The 26,436-nt window shown below is 51.1% G+C and overlaps 1 protein-coding gene across 1 annotated transcript in view; it reads right to left on the bottom strand.

Moving 5' to 3' along the window:
• scaper (S-phase cyclin A-associated protein in the ER) overlaps positions 1–26,436 on the bottom strand; it is a 71,190-nt gene that overhangs the window by 26,103 nt on the left and 18,651 nt on the right. Inside the window, 14 exon segments of the mRNA XM_049031078.1 lie at positions 3,697–3,812; positions 12,214–12,340; positions 12,428–12,493; positions 17,063–17,199; positions 20,987–21,094; positions 22,585–22,737; positions 22,825–22,906; positions 22,995–23,137; positions 23,383–23,538; positions 23,864–24,004; positions 24,346–24,457; positions 24,689–24,806; positions 24,985–25,045; positions 25,292–25,459. Coding sequence (XP_048887035.1) covers positions 3,697–3,812; positions 12,214–12,340; positions 12,428–12,493; positions 17,063–17,199; positions 20,987–21,094; positions 22,585–22,737; positions 22,825–22,906; positions 22,995–23,137; positions 23,383–23,538; positions 23,864–24,004; positions 24,346–24,457; positions 24,689–24,806; positions 24,985–25,045; positions 25,292–25,459 — 1,688 coding nt within the window.

The following is a 26,436-nucleotide window of genomic DNA, read 5'->3' as shown; positions in this document are numbered from 1 at the left end:
TCTCACACCGAATCACACCGCAGGAACTCCGGCTTCCCGCCAGCCCCCACACTGCCCCCCCCTCCCCCAGCTTTTCATGTCAATGCCGCCCCACAGACAGCAGAGAGCCTCTCAAAGACGCCCGTTAACCCCGGCCCCCGCCACACTGCCGCTTTGCAGGTAGCCCCCCCATATCACGTGACATGAAGCTCCCGCCGTTCGCAGCCTGAAAATAACTACCTTGTTCCCCTTGCTGAATGCCCCCCAGCAAAGATTTGAAGGAGGTGACTGGCGGACCCCCATACTCGCGTTACGGGGCACGCCCTGCTCCGCATGCCGGTCACGTCAGCCCGCCTGCTGGCAGGGTTCACATCCGCCCGCAGAACCTGACTCCAACGCTGCCGACACCGCCCAGACCGCAAACAACGGCCATATTGTTAATCTCTGCATAATAGCACCTTATCTTGTAGACACGGGATTATGTTTCCGAGCTGGCCCGCGCCGCCCGCCTGCAGGGAACGGGACAAGGGGATAATAGGGCGTGTAATCTCCTCACCTCCTTGAAACAGCTTAACCTCACCAGCAGGGCAGGCCTGGCCCTCTGTGGGCCGGTATGCGAGGGGTTAATGCAAGAGGGACACTGGGTGAAAGAAAGGAACACACACACACACACACACACACACACACACACACACACACACACACACACTTATACACTTGGGAGTTAAGTTGCTGTACCAGGACATCACTGGACTCAAGACAATCTTCAGAACCTTCCGATCTGAACACAATTCAGGATCACTTGCTGAGACAGTATATGCAGCTACAAACGGTTCAGGAGGAAATAGGCAAGGAAGTAGTTTCAGAAACTTTTCTAGAAGCAAACCAAAAGGACAAAAAAACAGGAGGAAGTTGAAAAGTAAAACTATCCTTCCGGTATCTGAAGTCCTCGGAACAAACTGGCATTCCAGTTCGTTCCGTCGCCGATCATTCTGATCTGCTGGATATGACTGGGAAACTCATCCCACGGCCCCGCGAGCAAACCCTGTGCAGGGACAGACTGGCTGATAACGGCAGCCCCAAATCATGGCACCCCGGCTTTGATTTCAGCGGATAACCCCCAGATAACGCCAAGGGACACACACAGTGCCCCAGAGTCCGCCTCAGGACATCAGGGCTGAGGAGCAGAAGCTTCCGGAACACGATCCCACCTCGGTAACATTACAGCCAGTCTTACTGGGTTCTCCACATGGCCCCAACCTCCCTGATCTGCTAAGGAGACCCTCGAGGATCTGGCTGCAGGCCTCACACCTTCTGCTGAGCGTCACCCAGGGTCTGACTCGCTTTCACTTATCAGCCTCCTCAACGTGGGCAGCAATGCCCCCCACCCAGGTTAAATGCAGCTGTAAAAACATCTTGCAGCATAATCCTGGTTAAAACAACCAGATTCAATGTAAATTCAATTTGAATTTGAAGTCAAAAATGTCATGTTTAAAATTTAAATGAGAAATATTTGCATGCGCGTCTGCTTATGATAAAATAAAATGTTTACATTTATGTTTGTATAAGATACAATTTGTATATATTACCCCAAATATTCAGCTACTTCCCATTAATTCCTATATATACCCATTAATTCCCATGGAAAGTTTCCAACTTGGAACATTTCCAAAATTCCCCAGCCTAACTTCTCATGGAATGGAAAGTTTCTGGAAATTCATTGAAAACTTCCCACACCTTTGCAACCACAGGTAGGACAGTACGTATTTGCCTGGCTGCACCCCCCCCCCCCCCCCCAAACACACACACACACACACACACACACACAGACAAAAAGGACAGGTGAGACATCTCTGTTGGAGGGAGGGGCTTAACAGATCGAGACACATCTATATTTCCTTCTAAAGTCAATGGTGCCGGCCATAACTGCATCTTCTCCAGAGGTTTCAATAAAACATTCAAATGGAAAGCAACAGCAGAACCATGTAAATTCCTGTCAGTTCAACAGAAAGGATCCTGCGGTAGGGGCAATGTTTCAAAAAATGCAAACAGAAATCAATCAGGAGGAGCCCAGAGCGCAGCCCCCACTGCTGGTAATTCTGCCCACACATCATTATTTATCAGGGACTCTGTGGGTCACCGTCTGGGACGCAGGGCGATGCGTAATCTGGCCCCATCGGAGTGGCTTCCTCCCGGCAGGAGACACCCAACCTTCACATCCGCCGGCAGTCCTGCCTCCCGGGGGAATTCCAGAGCATCACGTCGAAGTATTAACATCACAGAGAGAATAATTAGCTCATTAATGTAATGGTAACAAGACGGACATCAAACTACGCTGAGGAGAACGCTCCAGAGGGTCCTGGCCAGCGCTGCCTCGGTATATCACTCAGCGTGCTTAAAGGGAAGAGAGCCGGTCAATATCCAGGGCGTGGGACGGACACAGAAACACCACCAACTCGCGGTGCAGCGCAGCCGAGCCAGAGCCATAGAGCAGGATGACCCGCAGCTTACAGAACCTGGGGACTGGCTTCTTATGGTCATTAGAAAAAGAAACTCAGTGGTTTAACATGCTGTGCCAGTGATCAGGTCGTCAGGGGGTCAAATCCCAGGCTCAGCAGAGTGATGTTACTACTGGGCCCCTTGAGCAAGGCCCTTAACCCCCAACTTCACCAGGGACTTTCGGATCCTGCGTTCTGCAAAATGGACACAACTTTGTGTAAAAGCGTCTGCTATAAAAATCTAATGTAAATGACTAAATAAAACATTGCCGTGAGGTAGGGTCCTAAACACCGTGCAACCGTTCTAACACAAGCTTTGACGTTCACCGTTTTCTTCTAATGTGCTGCTCTCTTCCAAAGACACCCATCCCGGTTCTTTGACTGCGCTCCCCCACCATCCATGTCTGGAGCAGGTCACCCCTACGTGCTTGGCTCTGATCGCTGGCCTCGCCACCCCACCGCATATCCGGCTAAAACAGGTACTTAACCAAAACAACCTCGCTAATCTACGTAAGAACAAGTAAAATCACTACTCTCAAAAACACTAGCTAAAAATATTAATCCAAGGAAGTTCAGAAGGGATTCTCCGAAATCCTAACGGCAAGGCTGGCGGTTTGCTTGCACTGGTCACCATTTCACTCTGATGAATATACGACTGGCTGAACCGGATCATCCCCAACGGCACCAGAATGTGAGCATTTTCCAACAAGTTGAGGCACAGGGCTGATCCATTCCAGAGGGGAGTCCAGCCCATTCCTTTATCCTGACTAAGGACCACTTCAGCGTTTGATTGAACATGAAAGATATGCCTTTCAGGAAGAGCGTCTCCTCCCCTACTCTTCCAGAACATGTCAGGAGAACATCTCCAGATGAAAGAGGCAGACGTGCCACCGCACGCAGGCAGGAGCAAGAGAGCAAATTCACTGCTCACACAGAGGTGTGGGTAACTGTTCTTTTTTTTTTTTTTTGGGGGGGGGGGGGGGGTTTAGCTACTCATGCTCCTTTAATGGTCAATAAAAGAACACAGGTACAGGCACACAGACCAGTGAATCTGCCGCTCACATCTGTATGTTTGTTATAAAGGTCACTGAGGGTCATCTGATGAAGGACTACATTGGGGGGGGGGGGGGGTAGCCAGTCACCCTAACCCACGCTACAGCCCCCTTCCTCAGTACCATCCCTGACAGGGTGGGGGCAGAGGTGGGGCATTGGTACTCACTTCAGCGGGATGCGAGGGACTGCCGTGGGGGTGGGGGCCACTGCAGCTACCTGCAGAATCTGTTCCAAGGCTTGGAGTCCCCCTCCCAGCCGGAATGCCACCTGATCCGCATTGTTCTGTGGGGGGAGAACAAGAGGTGCAGTGAGCGGCAGCGAGCCGGCCCCCGCTATCAGGTTATACCCCCTGCCCCCACCATTTCCAAAGCAGAGCTGAAGTGAAACCCAAAACAAAGGGATCCCAAAAGCATTTCTGTTAAATCTCAAAAGTACAAGACACCCCCCCCCCCACCTGGAGACAGGAGATACACATGCATGTCTACAGTGTGATACATACACAGGCCCAACACAGACCGTTTCAGACCTCAGATTCAAAATCAAGTTAAAAAATGATAAATAATAATAAATAATAAACAACTTGATTATTAAAGGAAAAAGTCTGCAGCAGGCGGTGTGTTTAACAGAAAGACAATTAGATCTTAAGTAAAAACAACCCATGGAATCTGAGATCGGAATGCAGGAATCGTTCCAGGATAACAGCGGTTAGGTGAACCACATGACATACAAACAAACGATTTGCTTCCGAACTAAAAACAAATTAAATGAGCCCCCAAAGGTGCAGTAGCAGTGCCGGTCTCTCTCACAGGTCCCTCCACTGCGCACCACCCCTAAAAGAAGCACAGCTTCCTTGCACCTTACAGATGGTTCGCTATGCGTTCATTAGCCCCCCAGTCTGTTACATAAATGCTCTATCATGTGCTGCACTATTTACTGAGTCCTGACGAATCCTGCTTCCGGAATTACAAGCATGTGACCACTGTCATGTCTGTGCTTAAATTAGCTACCTGGCTCTGAGTTGCTGGATATGCAGGTAACAAAAACCCAAACTGTCACGTACAATGAAAAAACTGCTTAATCGCCAGGAGTAATTGCTGTACAAACTGGCTGTGTCATGGCGGACAGGCATGTTTAACTGATCTGTTTACATCACTCGAACTTACCTGCTTCCTAAAATTCCTACAAGTTCAACATTTGATCGGCTGCCAGCGGGTTAGGGGGGCGTAATTAAAGGCTAAGACCCCAGAAAGCCGCAATCTCTCTCTTTTGTTATGGGGTGGGGTTCTGGGGTGGTGGTGGTGGGGGGAGGTGATGTCTGAGGTTTGGCAGCAAGCCACAGACTGCAGCAACGAAGCCGTATAAATCAACTCCGGGGAGAATCTCCCTGAGTCTGCGCGGAACATTCTGGAACGTTCTGGGAAGGAGAGGGGCTTTGAGGAGCCGACGGAATTCGTTGGCTTCATGGCCCGACGTCTCCGATTGCGATTGGGCACCTCACGCACATGGCTGGCGCTGAGGGCAGAGGGTCGCGTATACCCATCGAGCATTAACGCTACCTGCATGACTCTCTATTGTCCGGTAGCCAGAAAAGCTCACTGCCAAGCCGAGAGGGGTTTAGCCAATCACATCTCGGACAATGACAGGTGGCGCGCAGAGGGCCGCCATGCTCGTATTCTCTGGGTGGTGTGGATCTGACCCCCAGTCAGCAGCCTGTCGTTAGCTACTGGCCTCACTAAAGGAATGGGAACAATGCCGAGTGCACACGAATGTAGCAGCTGGTGCACCTCAGCTACAACCGGTTAATACCCTTCGCTGAACATAGCTTATTGTACTGCTACGACACGCTTTATTTATGCATAAACTAGATTAGATGAACTTTATTGATGCCAGAGGGAAATTCCTGTGCATACAGCAGCGAGTACTTAGAGCACAGACCAGACAAACATACATATAGAGCAACACAGGCAAGTTGCACAGACAATACACAGTACGAACAAACGTGATGTGAACAAATGAAAAAAAGTATACATATACAATCCTGAAAACATGGAATATTTAGGAGCATAATGAATATTAGGGGGAAAACAAACAGACAGAAAGAGACAAGCAGGCATTCAGGAAGACAGCTAGTTAGTTAGTTGTTTAGTTAGCTTAGGTCAGGGGTGCCTAACTCCAGTCTTGGGGGGCCAGAGTCCTGCACATTTTTGCATTTCCCCTCCTTTAACACACCTGATTCAACTCCTTGTGCTAATTACCACACAGCTCTTGAGCTGAATCATTTATGAACTAAGCTACACAGGGCTCCGGCCCCCCAGGACTGGAGTTGGGCACCCCTGGCTTAGATAGTTAAATTAGTTAGTTAGCTAGTTAATGATGTACAGCTGGGGCGGCATGGTGGTACAGTGGTTAGCACTGTTGCCTCACACCTCTGGGACCCGAGTTTGAGTCTCTGCCTGGGTCACATGTGTGTGGAGTTTGCATGTTCTCCCCATGTCGTCCTGGGGTTTCCTCCGGGTACTCCGGTTTCCCCCCACAGTCCAAAAACGTGCTGAGGCTAATTGGAGTTGCTAAATTGCCCATAGGTGCGCATGTGTGAGTGAATGGTGTGTGAGTGTGCCCTGCGATGGGCTGGCCCCCCATCCTGGGGTGTTCCCTGCCTCGTGCCCATAGCTTCCGGGATAGGCTCCGGACCCCCCGCGACCCAGTAGGATAAGCGGTTTGGAAAATGGATGGATGGATGATGTACAGCTGTTCGGCCAAAGACAGAAAGCCCTAATGCGTATTCGCTCCCATGATAAAGATGGCCGGAGCTGACGAGGAGGCCCGGGCAGAGACAACTGTCAAATGGCCACAGTTTAAACTCTGCCTTCACACGGCTGCAGCTGCTACCAGTCCGACTAAGCAAAAAAGACACAGGCGTGTCCGAAAGTGGCCCCGTCCAATCATGATGATGCAGTGGCACGAATGAAGCAGAGGTGCAGGACAGCGCTTTCTGCCAAAGCGGTTGCTAAAAGCAGCAGAGCAGGCTGCCGCTGATAAGGAGGCGAGGTGCAGGTTCCCGGGCGGGGCGTGCCTCATCGCCGCCGCCGCCGCCCCTGCCAGACTAACTAAAAGCTGAGTGACGGGATTAAAGACTCGGCCGCGGAGCAGCGATTAAACGCTCGCGGAAAGATGCGCGTCTGAGGAGGAGGAGAGGCGGCCCGGACTTGAATTACACGGCCCTGGAATCTCGTCCAATTATGATGCCGTGTGACTGTCATTAGACAAGGAAACACAAAGGCCAAGCGGCCGCTGATGGGGGGGCGGGAAGTGGGCCGCACTCACCTCCCACTGAGCACTCTAATTAGCCCACGCTGGGGGAGGCGGGACACTCCCACCTTCTCAAAGCCCAGGCAACAGATGGGGAACAACTGGCTGAGGGCTCATTAGAGGTGCTGGGAGGGTCGTGGGGCCGCCCGGGGGCTACCCTGCCCTAGGGTCACGCGGCCGCACGCTAACATGCTAATGCACTAGCTCTACACGGGACAGGAGCCGGGCCGTCCTCAGCCAGGGACCGATTCAGTTAAATGAGAAACCAAAACACGGTCACATAGATGAACCACATCAAAACGGCTTCTCTAAATATTTTAAGACTGTTTGATATTTACAGGACTTGATGGCAGGAGGGTTAGGACGCTGTAAAAACTTCTGAAACGGATCCACGGTCAAAGTTTACTCTAAAGTCCAGGTTCAATGGTGCCCGGCCGAGCTTCAAGATCGCAGTGAACCGCAAGAAGAACAGGGCAGCCTCATCAAAGCTGTCTGCGGTCTGCACGGGAGAGCGAGCTCTGGAGGGGACTCTGCTTGTTCCCCGCGATTCTGCCAGCCGTCAGGAGTGTGACTAAGTAGAAGACAGACACTCTGCCTTTCTTAAAACAAATATCCCCACTTCCCCGGAGGCCTGGCAATCATAAACACCGTCATCATCCCATGAGTCATGTTCGGGGGAGGCAGCGGCAGGTCCGTGTGTAAACAATGGGAACATGCAACAGCACATAGCCATGGGCCTATCGATAGCTAGCGGAGAAGAGAGGGCATGCGGGGCGCAGAGAGCACGAAGCTGAGGGTCCAATAGGCACATATCAGCTAATGAGATTAAGGGAGGAACCGTCACCCAGGTTCTGATAGCGACTTCATAATAATAACTATTGTTCAAGGAACAAGATTATGCTCCATTGCAGCCATCGTATAAAAAAGCCTTGATTTAGTTAAACACCCCATTAAATCTTCATGTTTAGCTTGAAAACTCATGCAGTGTCTGTGATATTGGGCCGTGGAGAGCAAGGTCCCACGTCCAGCTCATGTCTACAGGCACCCCTCAGGGTGCCACCAAATGGCACACAGGGCACGGCACGGAGTAGGCAGCCACCACCTGGCTATCTACCTCGTGCAGGCGCAGGGCACGTCCCGTAGAGGGAGCAGGACAAGCCACCACTCAGCTGTGACTCGGCCGGCCTGCGTTTACACACACGGAGCTCGGGGATCGGAATACCGCACCGTGCTGGAAACAGAAGGTCGATCTCGGGAAGAGGGCTAGCATATCAGTCAGGGGATTCATGGTGCAGGATCAGGACACCAGGCAGGGCTAAGATAAGTCGGGAGCAGGTATGTTAAGAGAGCCCGGTCAAGAAAACGATCGATCGAAAATCGCCATGCCAACTTCCGTTTGTTCAGGTAACAAGGGGGCGTGTATCTGGGTAGCTGACTGCCAATTCCGGACTCTCCTCTCCGTTACCCATCACTTGTCTCCTCTTGAGCTGATGAGGAAAGTCACATATGTAACTTCCAAGTGTCAAAAATGTTCAACGGATTACCAGGAGTCCTATCTGAATTAGGTTACTTACATTGCAAGTAGAGTTTATGCTTAATTATATTTGGGATTTATACATGATAAACGAAATTCGAGCAGCAACTGTTAATAAAAACATGTTATAATTTAAATCTAGTCGTAATTTAAATGTATAAAACATTCCTGCCCTGGAGCACATGGACACAACCCAAATTCCAATCATCTGAATTGGACAGCAGAGTTGGTTTGGTTTTCCAAATGCCGCCCTCCCCGACAGAATCCTCAGACAGACATCTGGAAGGGGGGGTCCACCCCACACCTCCATACCACGCCAGCGGTGAAGATGAGAGCAGAGCCCCGCGCCGCACCGCAGAAACCGCGGCCGACGAGGCTTAGCGCACGGCTAAGGAATGTTTAAACATCGGCCCCTTCCCCCTTTTTTGGGGTCTCTAACCCTAACAACGCAGAGTGTCACAGAAGTACAACGAGCTGTTTCAGGAGGGACGTCAAGGCCGGGAAGGCGAGCATCACTAGCAGAGGTGCCACCTAGTGGACATTCGGGGAAGAAAGAAAAACAAGGTTCCTTATAAATCCGACTTGTAATTTCTGATCGATAGCAATTTTTTGAGTACAGTTCAAGTTTATGATGTAAGACAGTGAACTCTTCCTATCCCAAGAAAGTGAAACAGTCCGGCAGTTTTATTACAATGTCAAACCAGGTCCAAGCTGCCCAGTCCTTCCTGGCTGGCTGTCTGTCTCCTCAGGGTCCCATGAATGAGAGCATTCATGGTCAGGTAGCACTGCATCTACCGATACTGCCAGAGCTTCAGGCAGCAGCACTATATCAGTCATACCATTATGTGCATCTAACGAGAAACAACAATGAAAGGAAGTTTGCTAACTGGAGAGAGTAAAGTCAACATGAAGACACAATACAGATCTGTCCCAAAAAAGTATATAATAAAATATAATTTCATCCAACTGAATTCCTTTTTTTTTCCTTCACTTCTTCAGACTGATGCGCAAAACCCCACTTTGTTTACGGTCTTCACCATAATTCACTTCAGACTAATCACCTCTCCTAAAAAGACTTAATAGATGTTTAGCCAAAGCCCCGCCTACCAACCTTGGCTATGTCAAGTCGCCCATTGATGGGCAATCAATGAAAGCATAAAAAGTGGCCATCCCCACAAACCATGTGACTTGATTCTGCCTTCGTGATAGGCTCCAGCCGGTCGTAAGCCCTGCCCATTTACGGCCACCTTCTAGCTGAGAGGTGTGACAAACACTGGGCTTCAGTGTAAATCAGTAAATCTATGGGAAATTTTACGCAAAGTAAACCATCAGTGGACACAGAGGGAGGTACCAGCTGGGGCCAGAGACCCGAGCAGGCTGGGTGTGGCAGGGGCAGGGGAGGAGGCTGGTTTGGGAGATCCAAATGCCTGGTGTGGCTCACAGAGAGGGGTAGGGAAGGCAGAGACCAAATTGGACACTTCAGAGACAATAAAGATCAGGTGGGCCAGTGAAGGAAACAAGCAGAGCTGGGCAGGACAGAGCTGAGCGTCCACATGGAGCGTGTTTATTTAACAAGAGGGCGTACCCCTCGGGGAGGGGGGTGACTGAATAAATGAAACTTACCTCTCCGCACATCTCTTAATGCATCCCCATGTGGCACTGGGACCCCCGAGAGGTTCCGTTCAGCTGTGAGATGGACGTGTTTCGTCTCTATGACCAGCCTGTTCTGTCCCACCCCCAACGCATCCTCCCTCCCAAGGAAATCCATTAATGGCCTATTCATCCCGCCCACGCGTCAATGACGGCCACCAGCAGCCCCCGGCCCGCGCCCTGCCAGGACAATGACCGCTCGCTGCCGCCATTCAAAAAATAGGGTGACTGTCGCCCATAGCTGCTCCTTCCTGACCTTATCGATCGGAGCAGACTACGCTGGCGAGCCGTCAGCGGTAACTGGGCCGAGCACCACACATGTTTGGGGGGGGCATTGTACACTCAGCCGGATCACAACTCACGACCAGCGACTCTCCCTGACCAGAAGGATTCTTCCTGGCCTAAGTTTCTGGAATTATCCGTCTGAAGCAATCGCTGAACTCCGAACTCCCTTGGACGTCTGTGTGGATCCACTGGGCGGCGCCGGGCATGTCAGCTCCAGAGTTTTCTCCTGATCCAAATCCGTGCAGATAAGTCTCCAAGAGAAAGAGTGGCATGAGCAGGACTGACACACACGGCAGCACGTTTATGGTGCTGCTGACGACAGGCACAGGATAAATGCTGGGGGCGGTGAACTGTATAAACACTGAGAAGATGGGCAGATGGGGGTGGTTTTGATGTTCGGAAATAATAAACACATTCACAGTCTCCCCGCCCGCTCCAAAGTAGCTCTGGAACACTTTCCAAAGTACAGGTTATAAAAAAAAATTGTCAAAATGACTTTGTAGCTTGGCCTGCGCTCAACAATTACATCGTCCTCACTGGCACAGTGCCTCCCAGTGCACCTTTGCTGGTTTACACCCACGGAGATGCTGAAAGTTAATAAAGATTAACGGAAAATAAATGGCCGTTTTATCTTCATGATGCGCCGGGCAGGCCCAACAGTCGTAGAAGGTTCTAGAAAACAGGCAGATTTCAGATGTTCTCAGAGGACGAACTGGAGCATCTGTTTCTTATACTACCTGCTTTCCCGGCCGCGAGATGCCGAGGCTTGCTGCGGTAACCAGAGGACGCTTGCTAAATGCTACGGGTGCAGGGCTATTTAAGGAAGTGAATCCCTCCCCTGCCCCGACCATACAGATCGCTCCCCGTAAATCGGAGTAAATTAGCGTGCAGAAATGCTACATTTACAAAGAGAAGCTGTACTGTAAATCAGTGTATCCTGACACGAAAACGCCGCGAAATACAGGCGCATGTCAGATATGGCGGGTTGTCCCCAGGCAGGCAGGAGTCACCCAATTTATAACATGTGCGCCTTCAAACGGAACCTGGCCTGCATTACGAACAACCGGGGGCAGAATGTAGGGTTTGGTACAGATCCACTGGGGACCCGAACCTCCAGACTCCCAGAGAGGGTGCTGGCCTGCGCATGACCAGCTACAGAGAAACGGCTGCCCAGGATGTGGGATGGGGCTCTGACATGAACGTACCAAGTGTCAAGGTGGGGGGGCACTGTCAAAAAAACAGGATAAATACAAGCATATAATGGCGCACGAGCAGGACGTTCCTGTGTCGACTGAAGGCTCAGGAAATCAGGGAACAGGACTTTGGAAACCATCCTGAAGAGGTTCCACGGTCGGTTTGTCTTGCAATATATACTTAAAACCAGCGAAAGGCAAATCCCATTAAGTTTCATGTTACCAGAACATTCCTGTTCATGCATTTGGAAGGGGGGGTGATTGTGTCTGATGTACTTGCAGCAGCAGTGATTACCACCACTCACACTATGCATTTGCATGGGGTCCCAAAGTTTGGAAGCCTCCTGCTGGCCAGAAAGACACTACACTGGGGCCACAAAGTGACAGGGATGGGACACAGACGGGATATGGGACACGGACGGGACAAAGGCAGGACATGGGACAGGGACGGGACAAAGATGGGACGTGGGACAGGGATGGGACAAAGATGGGACGTGGGACAGGAAGTGGGACAGGGACGGGACAAAGACAGGGTGTGGGACACGGACGGGACAGGGACGGGACGTGGGACAGGGACGGGAAGTGGGACAGGGACGGGACGTGGGACAGGGACGGGACAAAGACAGGGCGTGGGACACAGACGGGACAAAGACGGGATGTGGGACACAGATGGGACAAAGACGGGATGTGGGACATGAACGGGACATGATACCTGTTTCTCCAGGATGCGGCTGATCTCCCCCAGCGTCCTGTCCAGGCTCGACACCTTGCTGTTGGCCCATTGCCCGCTGTCCTGTCCCTGGAGATGCTTCCCCAAGTCCTTTACCAGACGTTGGAGCCTGAGGGGGAGGGGCACATGGAGATACTGAGGCTCAGCTCAGCTGAGGAGGCAGAGGAGCGAGCGGCGCAGGAAGAAGGGGACCTACTTGGCTTTGTATGTTGAGTCTGGAACCTGCATCTTGCCCTCTAATGAGATCTCATACTCCTTCGCTCTGTGGAGGGGGAGGAGAAATGATGAGGGCAGTTTAGCGACGCTGAAGGAGGAAAGGAGACAACCCCCCACCCTCCAAAACAAGCCAGAAAGTGACCATTTGCTAAGTTCTGCGAAGGCAGCTTCTTCTTACTCCACCCCCACAAACTCACAAATCCATTCTTATACATTCTGAGAACTTGTCAGCTTGACAGCAAAGGACCCACCACCCCCAGAAAAAACCTCCCAGCAGGACTGATGGGACTCGCTGGCTATATTTCGCCTGAAGCCCTGTGGGATATCAGTGCACACTTCACACTCCCGATCTCTGAAGTGCAGGACAGGTCACTGCTCCCGACCTCTGGGCCCTAACCCTGCTGATAAGGACAGCTTTCAGGATACGGGAGGAGTCGGCTGTCAGCGGCCAGCAGATAAAACTAAACACTTCCTAAAGATGCTGCTTTAAGCTGCTGACAGAGAAGCTCGTCTGCCTGAGTGAGAACTCTGCTCTCCTATAGCGAGGAGCCACTCGGGATGAACCTCTCTACAGCCCTAGCCCAACGCATAATGGCATCATGGCAGCTCTCCCACGTTATACCCCCTGGTGCTGCAAGGTACAGAGCCTGCACTCAGGCATCGCCTTCAGCATTTAAGCTGTGTAGTGATCCATCGTGATCCATCGCCCCGAAAATGCCATTTTTAGAAACTTAGACAAGTGAATTTTACTGAAGAGGACAAGGGTAGTGTCATGTTTGAGAGTGCTTTTTATACAATCTAAAAATCTACTAGAGTAATTACCAAGGAGTAGAGGTCCCAGAATCAAGCTTTATAATGGATCTTCCTTCAGAGAGATGAGACTAAGAGCAAACTTACATCACGAAATGTGGAGCAGAGCGGACCTAAACTGACACCTGGAAACGAGGCCCGTGAACAGAACCCAAATCTCTAACTGGAACCTTCCATCTAACAGCCTCCGGTCTCCAGTGTGTAGGAACTTCTCAGGTCAAAGTGAGGGTACACATGCCACCACCCCCCCTCCCCCATCCCATCCCCGGGGACACTGCTAAACGTGGCAGAGGAATTCCCACCCGACATGACACACTTCCTACTCAAAGCAGAACCGTGAGCTTGGGGCACAATGGCACCGTGATGGATAACTACCCACGCCCCCAGAGGGGAGAGCTGACAGGTGGGAGGCCCCAGCCCCAGGCAGATAAAACAGCCTGATTCCCCCTGGAATCTCACGCGATACCTGCCGGCCTCGCAAGCAGAGAACTGATAAACTGATGCAACCCATGAGTTTCCACCAGAGGACCGATAAAATACCTTGAGAGCAGAAAAGGCATCAAGGCAGCTGAGAACCAATCCACGTGGTCCTCAGCTTTTAGTGCGGAAAGCTGACAAGGTGAAATGAAACCAGACCACATTTCCGGCAAACCGCAACAAGACGTCTGAGGACACCTGACATGCAGTGTCCATCAGGACCTACAGATCAGACTGAGAAACCGCAGTTGTTCTCCATCAGTCATATCGAAATGTACAAAATCAACAAGGCGCAAGGGACGCAGATATAAACGTAAGGGGAACCCCTATAGGCTGTTCGGCAGACAGCCACCAAGCAGAAGTGTGAACAACAGCCAGATTGGGAAATAACATATCCATCCATCCTCCAGCTGCTTATCCACTCCAGGATTATGTTGAGCCTGAATCCCCTCTTAGGAAGCACGGGGTCTGATGTGGGGGTACACTCTGGGTGTGATGTCAGTCCATCACAGGACCAAGACTCACAATCACACACTGAAAGCAATTTAGAGTCATTTCACCCAACTGCCAGAAATACACAGAGGTAGGTTTACAACAGGTATGAGTATAGAGTCCTCTGTGTAGCCAAAAGAGGGCGTTGTATGGCTCACCGGGTTAAGCCCCTGTGCCTGTCATTGGAAGGTTGCAGGTTTAGATCCTGTGCTCGGCAATGTACCCACATCTCCGTTGGTCCTTAAACCCCCAAAAGTGCCCCGGGGGTGCCGGATAAATGGCTGACCCTGTGCTCGGAACCCAAGCTTCACTCTCACCTCTATATGCGCGTGTGTCTGTGTCTCTCTCGCAGGAGAGGATGATGGGATATGCAAAAATACATTCCAATGCACCTGTTCTTGTTCAAATGGCAAGTAAAGCATAATCTTTCATTTAAAGATCATTTTCCAAGGCACAGCTGGCGAGAGGAGCCACATGGCCGTGGAGCAGCCAGGAGTGCGTTGGGCCCTTCATCAGCGCATAGATTACACCTCGCTTCTATGACAGCTTTACGTTCCTCGGGGTTAAACAGACCAATTGCTAAACGATACATCATCTACTATGGCGGCCCCAGTTAAATGGCCTCTGGATATAAATATTAGCGATATTAGCACGAGAAGGGGAAAAACACGAAGTTACAACGATCAAGTAAGGATCAATTTATCATGACTTGTCCCTGTGTTCACCTCTACAAAGGAGATGCTGGAAGCTCGCAACTTGTTAAGGCGACCATGTTTTGCTGCCTGCTGGTAAGTAAAACAAAAGTATAAATCCTAAAGATGTCATGACAGGTTAATGAACAGGTCAACACTGCTCCAGCGATATGGAAGGCTTGAATCCAAGGCCAGCAACTCACCAGAACACAGGAAAAACCATTTCAGACATGCTGAACATAGGTGCCAAACAGGGTCTGATATTTACCAAATTAATAAAGTTCCTGAAAATGAATGTGAGCAATTAGGGGGTAATCAAGAACAAGGTGAACACCCTAATCATCGAGATGAAGGACGGATGACATAAAAGCCTTCCAACGATATTCAGCCGCTAGGAACATGCTGCTCAGATGATCTCTGCTCCCAGCTTACATTCCATGCAACAGGCCATCGCCAAAATACTTTCTCAGTTGGCTAACAGGGATAACAAAGTCATCAACAAGATGAAGTCATCATGAGGGAACAAAATGAACAAGACAAGGACATCATGTGGGGACAGCGGGGACAAGATGCGGTCATCATTAATGGAAGAGGAAACAAGACAAAGACATCACAAAGGAACAGAGGGAACAAGAAAGTCATCACGAAGGAACAAGATGGAGTCATCAGGAGGGGGCAGAGGGAACAAGACGGGATCATCATGAGGGGACACAGGGAACACGACGGGGTTATGAAGAAGGGACAGAGGGAACAAGACGGGGTCATCATGAGGGGACACAGGGAACAAGACAGGGTCATCATGAGGGGACATAGGGAACAAGACAGGGTCATCATGAGGGGACATAGGCAACAAGACGGAGTCTTCATGAGGGGACAGAGGGAACAAGACGGGGTCATCATGAGGGGACAGAGGGAACAAGACAGGGTCATCATGAGGGGACATAGGCAACAAGACGGAGTCTTCATGAGGGGACAGAGGGAACAAGACGGGATCATCATGAGGGGACACAGGGAACAAGACAGGGTCATCATGAGGGGACATAGGCAACAAGACGGAGTCTTCATGAGGGGACAGAGGGAACAAGACGGGGTCATCATGAGGGGACAGAGGGAACACAACGGGGTTATGAAGAAGGGACAAAGGGAACAAGACAGGATCATCATGAGGGGACACAGGGAACAAGACAGGATCATCATGAGGGGACACAGGGAACAAGACAGGATCATCATGAGGGGACAAAGGGAACAAGACAGGATCATCATGAGGGGACAAAGGGAACAAGACAGGATCATCATGAGGGGACAAAGGGAACAAGACAGGATCATCATAAGGGGACACAGGGAACAAGACGGGGACATCATGAGAAGATACAGGGAACAAGACAGGGTCATCGCGAGGGGACACAGGGAACAAGACGGGGTCATCATGAGGGGATACAGGGAACAAGACGGGGTTATGAAGAAGGGACAGAGGGAACACACCAGGGTCATCAAGAAGGGACAGTGGGAACACGACGGGATCATCAAGAAGGGACAGAGGGAACAAGATGAGGTCATCACAAGGGGGCAAAGGGAACAGGACATGACAAGGACCTCACAACAGCTTGGACAAGCCCGAGTCTGCATCTTAGCACTCCTCACCTCTCTGCTCTGGTGATATATGGCCCATCTTACAACTCTATTCCTCCATTTCAAGCTCCTTCTCCCTCCTTTTCTTGTTGTGACAGACAACAAAATCGATTACCCCAAGCCCCGGAATGTGACACCCAAGTGCGACGCCCTCTATTTGTTGATTACTATTGATTTTCCTTGATACTTCATTTAAAAATCAATAGTGCGGGGGTAGGAAAACAGGCATGGTTTACACATACTTTAACATACTATTGTATGTGGCGGGAGGCTGCAGTTTTGGCAGCACTCTGGCAGCCAATTATGAGAAAAGCTCTTAACAGGTGACGGCGAGGGCCGCCGATCGATCTCCAGCTTCCCTCCGCAATCACAGAAAGTGGCAATAAATTAGGCTCATCTGTGTTATTTTGATGACGGGCGCGGAGCGCATAACGTCCCGCATTCCGTGGCCTGTTACTCATAAAGCCGGCCGCGTCCCCCTCGCCCCTGCAGGAGTGGCGTTCCCAGCAGGTCACCTGGAGTTCATGCGAGCTCGCAGCTTCTTCGCCCTCTTCCTCGCCTTCTGCTTCTCCTCGCCATCCTTCGCCGGCTCCACGGCGACTGTGCCGTCCGTCACCACGTCCACGATGTACTTCTTTAAGGACAGGTGTTCCTGGAATGGAAAGCGAAGCGGCTGAATTCCTTAGACAGAGTATACGATGATACGATAAGATTTACCACAGTGTGATTTTCATTGTTTTAGGTTATCCTACTGGATCCTACTGTACAAAGAATCCCCCTCCCCAACTAGGATCAGTAACGTTGCATCTGATCACCACATACTTATCGTGTGGGCTCCTTAACCCCACCAGGAGAGCTATGCTTTTAAAACAAGTCAACATTGATGCATATTATTTTTCAGACAGAGAACAAACTGCATGATCATTCAGGATCAGCTGGTCAGTAGATAAACATGCTATCAGATTATAAGAAGCAGAAGGCACTTCTGGACCTCAGACCGCAGTCCTACATCAGTTAACGGGATTCATTGGGCTGAACATGACCCCGACCCCAACAAACCAGCTGTCCAGCTGCCGCAATACCCCCCCTATACTCACAGCCAGCCCACAACATACATCCCAGGAGTGGCTTGAAATAAGTAATTGTTTCCAACAAGGACATCGGGGCTGTCTGACAAGTACATGTCACTCACACAAGGCGTCTGTATGTCATAAAGGACCTTAAAAGAGAACAAGATCTACTGGTCAGCCTACCTCCCAGTGGCACCTGGGACAGAGGGGATCACTGACAACCAGTGGAATCCAAATGACAGTCCAAAAAGAGGGTTCCCTCAATAAAGACTGATTAATGGTTGTGCGCAGAGTCAACGTAGTAGCCTGATGCACACCTACCCAGAAATGTAACTGCATGTCACAGCGACGCAGACCGCACACAAGTATAAACGCTCACAACAGTGGAAGACACTTGCATAGACCATGGTGTAAACTTCACGTAGAGCCTATGAACAACCATAAATCAGGCGTATGCGTAGTAACACAAACATTTCCAACGCCCTCGAAGGCATCAAGCTCCAAGGCACCTAACTCTGTCATTATGAGGCGCGTTGAACACGCCCCAAAGTTCCTCTGAACACCCATTAAAGCCTCCTAGGGATGAACTATCGTGACCTGGTGAAGGTGGGTGCTTATCAGATGCCGCTGACAATTCCAAGAGGAAAAAATGAAAAAGATTGATGAAAGCATATAAAAACAGCTACCAATTATCTCATTATTCTGTCATTGCCATGACAAAGTCGCGCTGTGACCCAAATCACCTGCATGTGGAATTCCTTTTGGCTGGATGCAGGACGCCTGCCATTTATTGGACGGTGCTGTGATCAATCTGCAAATTCCGCTTTTCAGATGAACTTTTTCTGATGTTCATCACTTTTGAGAATGACTGCGGGGGCACAGAACATTAACAAATCCCAAGTTTCGGGTAAATAAGCTCTTAGCTTTTTTCTGTTAACCCTTCCCGCAATGGAGGCAGCCCATCAATTACGACGGGGCAATGAATTAAAGGCCGATGGGAGGGGAATCCAGTGCGGAGACTCGACTTTGCTCATTACAGGTAAGGTGACCAGAGAACCCCAATAATCATCAAGCAGCCAAGAGGACGGAGCAGGACGACAGTGCAGTGTTATGGGGCGGATTAACAGGCGCGGGGGTGAGAAACGCGCCTTTAAAAGTGCGGGACACTTAGGCTCTGCTTTACAGCCCGCCGGCGATGCGTGTATCGATTGGGCACCTTAGTCTGAGGTCGGCAATCGTGCTTCTGCTGTGACAATGCAGAAACGCTGCGTCGTGAAAAGAGGTGGAAGGCTTTACAGGCTATAAACGTTTAAGGACGGTAATGAGATACGGCGGAGTGCTCATCACCCCCACGCAGAGGCGTGCTGGCGCCCCCCCCCCCCCATCGTCAGGAGCCAAACTGCTGTCCCTTGGCCGCACTGCACCACCTACCCCCTTCCCGGGACCCCTGGCTCTCTGACCCTAGGCTGGGACCTTTCCCCGCTCTTCCTGGGGAGGCAGATGTTCAGCAATCTCCCTGAAAGGCGATCCACGTCTCCCAGCTGGGACTTAATGGGATTGTTTCTGCTGCACCTTCAGGGGAACAACCCTCTGTTTGATGGCATCCTGGCGAACGGGTGTGGGGGACTTCGCGCCCAGGACGCTCTGCTTCATACCACCGTGCTTCATTCAAACGGCACTTCAGGTCTCATCTGCACATGCGTGATAATCCACCATCTATCTGCTTATACACCACAGCTGCACAGCTTTAACTGGAATAAAATGGATCATTCATTCAGGACACACTGAGTTTTGCTCACAGTGATGCCAGTGACTTGCATATACATGTACAGCTAACTTGCGTAAATACACACTTATCTATTCTTAGACTTTCTACACTGCCACCTCTCCCCCTTTACTGCTAGTTACGCACTATTCATGGATATTAATGATTACTGTTTAATGAATATTGTTTCATGTCTACTGTCTCTTTACGCTTATGTACCCTGTTTTACAGTCATGGGGCTAAATGCGTATGTTACAAAACTTTGAATGATTTATTGATTGACTGATTGACCGAGGATTTGCGCTTCGCAGGCATGACATCTGCAGAAGACGGCCTCGTGCTTTGAATGGACGACTGCAGGCAGTTCACAGCGACCTTGGGGCAGGACGTCACCACCTGGGGTCTCGGGAACAATGAGGGGCGGGGCAGGGTGACAATGGCACTGTTTGCTTCTGACGAGGACGACGAGAGAGATCGTCACACCTGCGGGGCCATAAAGCTGCTCTTATCAGCTGCTCCATCACGTAGGACAAAGGCATCGAGTGACACCTTCTTCAGAGAGGAGCAAACGCTCATTTCTTATCTTCTAGGGCTTTTGGGCTGACTGGCATCTTCTGGAAGCGGCGATGGAAGTGTCACCATAATGCAAAGCAAATATCTTTCTACGGCTCCAATCATTACCTACCGATTTTTTTACTGTAATTATTTTAAATTTCTGATGCTTAAGTATGTGTTATAAAGTCTAGAAGATCCTTTTTAAATCAACGGCGGCTCATGACACCTCAGCGGAGGGCAAAGGACTTTATGTCAGGTTTTAGGTGCCCCTGGGTGTCTAGGTGTCCCAGAGATGACGGGGGTGTGGAATCTCCTCATGACTAAATGCCTGGAGGACAGCAGGGGACAGTGAGGAAGGACAGGTCAAGTGTCCTGCTCCCACCATGGCAATTTCAATTAGGGTCTGGGCCCCAACAGGGATTTATGATCGTGACCTCATGTTTCACGAGTGGCTCAGGTCATCCAGCGGCCCCAAGCCCCCCACCCACTAAAAGTAAAAATTACAGTGAAAATATAAGCATCATTACTGAAAACATCATCAAATGCGTCACCAACGTGACAGTGACCTGTCGGCTTTCCAAGTCAGGGTGACATCAATACCTTTCTGGGAACGTAAGAAACATCCAGCCACATTTATCTAGCCAAAAAAATAAAAGCTTCTCACCTGCATGTGACCAGAAGATTAGTCACAGTGAAAAGTGCTTAAAGGCTTTCGATCATGTGATTTCAGCCATGTTTATGTCATATAAGCAGTGATGATCACCACTGCAGGAAGTTTATAAAAGCTCCATCAACCACCTGCTCAAACTCCAAGCAATTACTTTTCCGTAAACATCGAAAGTCAGAAATACAAATGGTCAGTAAAAAACAGCAGTCTAGGGCCAAATCTGCCATAAGTTGAGTCGAGGGGAGGCCGTGGTCAGAGGTCAGAGGTCAGGAGGGCACTGCTAATGAGCTTCACTCAGCGAGGAGGCCCGTGACCTAGAGAACTGCACTGATGGCTTAGGCTCCCGGAAAGAGCCATCTCCGGACATGCACAGACTACTTACCACTTCCTCGTCGGACAGCTCGCGGCCCTGGATGCTGCTGCTGTCCCGAACGGCCTGCTGGTGGCGCCGTCCCTTTGTGTGGCTGAAGAGGTGCACCTCGGAGGTGATCTGAAAAAGCAGCGCAAGATGCTCACACTCACAAGCCACCCCTGAAATTCCGCCCACATCAGAGTTCAGCTCCTCCATCGCAAACGGGAGGTACCATCCCAGCTTGGTCTCTGCTAGCTTCTCAGCCCCAGGGCCCCAGCAGGAGTGCAGCGATTTAGCCAACAAAGAAACAAAGCAGCAGGTCATGTGATGAAATCCCAGACAAGAGACAGAAGCGTTGTAAAGTGGGAAGAGCGCAAGGCCAGAATCACAATGACCAGCATGGTGTGATTAATCGGAGTGCCGCGCTGACCTGGAGTCAGCCGCGTGTCGCGAAAGCCAAGGTCAGCTAACACTTTCAACAAGATTTGATTGTGCCTCTGCCACCCAGCTGAGTACTTTTAATCTCACAGTGGCCCAAAGATCCACCATGGAGCTTGATTCTCGCCACACTGGACACAGGAATGATGCAGAGGGGTCTGCTGCAGATTTGCAGCCTGTCACCCCCCACCATGAAAAAGATGAGGACCAGCTCTCCATCTAAAGATTGAGAATTCTGCCTAATAAAGGCAGTTAAATACTGAAATAAACACTGAAATCCAGCACGGCCGTCACAGGTAATCACGTCCTGGGCCACCATAAAGGGAGGGAAAGTTAGGACGATTGCTGACATAATAGGATTGGTCTGGGTTGGGGGCGCAATAGCGTATACTTGCATGGGGTCCAAAATCTCTAGCACCACCTCAAATCAGAAACCGGCACCTTCTGGCAAATGTAAGACCGCAAGGTGACCTGAGTGACATCATCAGCGTGAAAGGTGACAGGGGGATTAAGCAAGCGACCTTTCACCTAGCAGCAGTGTTATGGAAATTGCTAGAGAGCGTAAATGAACAAAATGCATTTCTCACATGTCACTTTCCTCCTGAAAAAACTTGCTCACAGTCACTCTAAGGCAGTTTCCCAATCCGCTCCTTGGGGACCCATAGTCGGTCCACGTTTTTGCTCCCTCCCGGCGCCCGGTAGGTCTCCGTGCTGCTATCATGTACCTCTGCTCGTGGCAACCTTAATGCCAGTTGCCTATACATGTATTTTGTGAATGTTTCTGCCAGACAGCTTCCTAACACACTAGCACTCTGAACAGACACTGACTGTGCACATACCACTGCAAAGCAGCTGTTCTACACGGTCTTTACCAGAGCGGTACATTTTTTGCACATTATTTTTAATTTAGTCTGATTTCATTACATATTCTTTATTGTAAAAGTAGATAATAAATATCTAAAGCTATCCTTTATTGTAATTATTTCTATTCGAAATGGAAAATTTCCCCTTAACAGGATCAGTGAAGCTCTGTCTTATCTGCTACTGTACGTAAGAAGGTGAGATTTCTCAGCAGGAGGAGCAGACGATACCAGAACCCCAAACCATGAATGCTGTGGAAATCACATGACTGTAGATGTACATGAACCACTACATGTGAACCCCCCCCCTCCCTCGCCCGAGAGACACACCAGCACGTTGCAGAGTGAGCAGTGCTTCTTGCGCTCGTAAGGCGTCAGCTTGGGAGCGTAGTCGGTGCTAGCGTGCCGCCCACTGCTCAGCTCCGCTGCCTTCTCCTTCCTCTGCTCGATCTGCTCCATGTGCCTGCGGCTGCTCTCGTCGTGCTGTAGGGGGCAGCGGCGGGGCGACACGCTCAGGGGGCCTGCACTCGGCGGCGCGGAGGTAGCAGCCATTATCAGCGCCCCACTCACCTTCATCTGGATCTTCTTCTGCAGCTCCTCCATGGCCTCCTGCTGGGCGGCACTCAGGGCCGCCAGACGCTCCTCCCGGTCCCTGCAGCACGGACACACAGTACACATCTACGGGTCGCACTGATGTTATGTAGCTACTGGCCCGCCCCTGCTCCCTCCGGCGCCCCAACCTGGCCCGCTCGCGTGCCGCATCCTCCCTTGCGCGCTCCTTCTCCTGCCGCTGCTGCTCAATGCGAGCCTCCTGCTCACGCCGCCGCATCAGGAGCTCCTCCACCCGTGCCTGCCGCTCCGCTTCCAGGGCTCGCTTGCGCTCCTGCAGGACAGGGGATGCAATTACAGCGACATTCATTTAGCTTTTATCCAAAGTGACGGATATTTTTGAGAAAGCACAGTCAAGCAGTGCCTGGACCAATTGGGGGAGTGGGGCCTTCCTCAAGGGACCAACAGTAACATCACCCTGCTGACCCTGGGATTTGAACCTGCATACTTGACCCATCTCTGTGTCCCCGGCTCACCCCCACCCACCCCTGTTAGCACCCTGCCACGTTCCAGCCGCACCTGGACGGCCTCGTCCCGGGCCTGCTTCTCCTCCTGCCTCCGCTGGCGCTCCTCCTGTAGCTCATTGAGGCGCTGCTCATACTCGTTGAGCTTGGCCAGCACATCGTGCCTCTTGTTCTGGGCCTCCAGGGTGTTGATGAAGGCGATCTCATTCACCTGTGGGGGAAGCCACACGTCACGTGATGGGAAACAGGCCGAGAGGCATCATGCCGTGATCGTGGTACATAAAGCATGCGGCACAGTGGTCCAGTGGGTGGCGCCATTGCTGCTGTATTTAGAAGGTCAGATCCCAGACCTGCTCCATGGGTGTGGAGTCTGCCTGCTTTCCAAGTGTGGTGTGAGTTTCTTCTTGTAGTCAAAAGAGGTGAACTAGCATCTTCTCCATGATGTGTGTGTCTGTTTATGTGTGTTTGTGGGGGCTGGGGGGGATCCAGCGCCTGTTCCGATCCCGTGACCCTCCTGGTTGGGGGCCCCACCTCACCTTAGCTTCCTCCTCCTGGGCCTTCTTCACGATGGCCTGCAGCTGCAGCTCCCGCTTGAACTCAGCGTGCAGGAGCTTCTCTTCCATCATCTTACGTCTCTGGTCCAGCAACTCCTCTTTCCACTTCCTGACCTCCTTCTCCTGTGCCGCAGAGGGACAGGGATCAGATGGCGACCGCCGGCTCCTTACCGACCACACTCTGACATGCCCATCTAGGCTGGTCACTAAACCCAACCAACACCCCCCGTGTATCGGATCGCCGGGAACCATCTGCACAAACACTTCATGGATTTTTTTATGCAGATAATACAACCATTTATTAGAAACGTTTCTTCTTTCTATGACCTACAGAGCAAAAACAAACTTCTGAAGGACTCCCAAACCAAACGGCGCCTCCAGCCAGTCACACTGAACGAGCTCTGTGTTCAGACCTTCGTGGCCCGAAAGCGCATTCCCTCCTCCCACCAGACGGGGACGCTCACCCGCTCAAGCAGCTTCTGCAGCTTGTGGCTCTTCTCCTCTCGCAGCTTCTCCCGGAGCTGCTGTGCCTTCAGCTGCTTCTCCTCGTGCTTCCGCTTGGACTCCGCAATGGTCCTGCCGGCAAGAAAGGCGAAGATGGCTTCCAACTCACAATAGGGGGCGCTCTCCTACTGGTTACTTGCCACTTTCATGGAGCCAAAACCCAGCCGCCATTTTCCCTTTACCAGCTACTGAGTTTGTGATCTCAAAAGGTTTCCAAACGTGCTGATTTTCTGCTTGATCCTCAATGTCCTGGCTAAAGGAATGCAAATGAAGGGCACGTAAACTGGCCCCTCGGGCCCCCACCTCTTGCGTGACGGGGACGACAGCTTCTCATGCATGTGGATCCCATGGCCGGGGGGACGAGCGGGCTCCTCCTCCACGATGTCCCCCCATGAGGTGCTCTGACGCCATGGCTCACGGGCTGCCGAAAGGGAGACTTGCATGAAAAACAATGTGGAAATCGAAAGACCAAAAATGAAAGAGAGAAGACCACAAAACCAATGTCTGAAACGCAGTTAGAACCGAAAGGTAGTTGCGGTTACACTGGGCAACTTAGCAATTGGTTGCTTATGGGATGAGAAGATGTGACAGTCCAGCACCTTCATAGTCAGCTAACATTTCAGTCCAGTCCAGGCTGAGTCCACAGCCCCCGATGCCAGTCTGGAGGAGGGGGAGGAAGACGAGGAAGATGAGCGGGAAAGCGTGTCTGCCCTACACCGCTACTGCTCTACACCTAATACACCATAAGTCACTTTGCCTCCTTTTAAAGAGAAGGTACCGCCCTTAATACCAATCAGATGTAAAATGGAAATAAATAATTTACCGTTAAATGCAGCATTTTTAATTGTAAAATTAAATGCATGCCGAAAGTCAGTGATCGAGGCCCCCCCATCCTGCTGGTCTTACAGAGAAGTCATTCTCGTTGTCAGCCTCCAGGTCGATGTGCTCTGCCTGGATCTCGCGGGTCAGCTGTTCCTCCTCAGCAATGGCGCTGGCGATGGCTTCCTCGTTGGCCTTCTCCAAGCGGTCGGCTAGCTCCTCCTTCTTGGCCAGGACCTCGGCCATGGACTGTGGCTGCAACACAGGACACGCCTCACGCTCGCATCACTCATTACCGTAACCCCACAGGTCTCATTCCTGTTAGTCTGAACAGTCCATGCTACTCGGTAAAACAAAACCATAAACCACAAACCACACTCGACACTACAGACCAAATGCACTTCTTAACCACGAGGAACACACAAGCCATCATGCGGGACTCTAGTGATGCAGAGATGGTGAAGAAGAACGGTATCCTGGGTGTCACAGGCCATCTCTGCAGGCCACTTGCTGATAGTGCAATTCTACTGGCAGGCTCACAGTTCACTGGTGGGGGTAATCCTGTAAACATGGCTGACGGGGAGAGAAATGGTGCTCTCCCTCGCTTGTTCTATCAACACCAGGAGGCCACGCAGCCTAAACAGCGGCCACTTACTCGAAACGCCTGCCCACCCAGGGAGTCGCCACCGGCCCCCACCCACCCCCCAAGACAAACGCCTAAGAGACACGCTTCTGATCTGGGTCTCGATAGCGCTTCCCCCAAAGCCATTAAAAAGTCATTCGTCTTGATATTTTAAGCAGGCCGACGTAAGAGGTCCAAGTGATGCTGCTGGGGGGTGCCTTTAATTAACCCCTAAGCACCGCTAGTGGAAAGTACCATTCCTGACTGGGGGGCTGCTTACCTGTGCCATGCTGAGATGTTTGCCAAATGTCCCTTGAATTAAGTTAAACCTTGGTTTGCCTGTACAACACCATGGTGTAGAAAAACAACAACAGACAGCAGTGACATCCACGCCCCCCCCCCCAACTTCACCTGGACCATTCACCGACACAAACCCCTTCCACAAGGTCTCCCAGATACGATGGGCAGTTCCACACTGCGAAGGCACATCTCTGTTCACATTGACAGATTGAGGCACAGCGGTTTGGTGGTGCTGGAGGTGCCCACGCTACCCCATCTCGATCCTGCAGCCAAGCTACAGCGACTCCTAAACAATCTCACCGCGTTTCAA

This window comes from Brienomyrus brachyistius, chromosome 11 (assembly GCF_023856365.1).
Source record: "Brienomyrus brachyistius isolate T26 chromosome 11, BBRACH_0.4, whole genome shotgun sequence".
Taxonomy (NCBI): Eukaryota; Metazoa; Chordata; class Actinopteri; order Osteoglossiformes; family Mormyridae; genus Brienomyrus; species Brienomyrus brachyistius.
The sequence above is the reverse complement of the archived record's forward strand: the minus strand, read 5'-3'. Positions and strand labels throughout refer to the sequence as shown.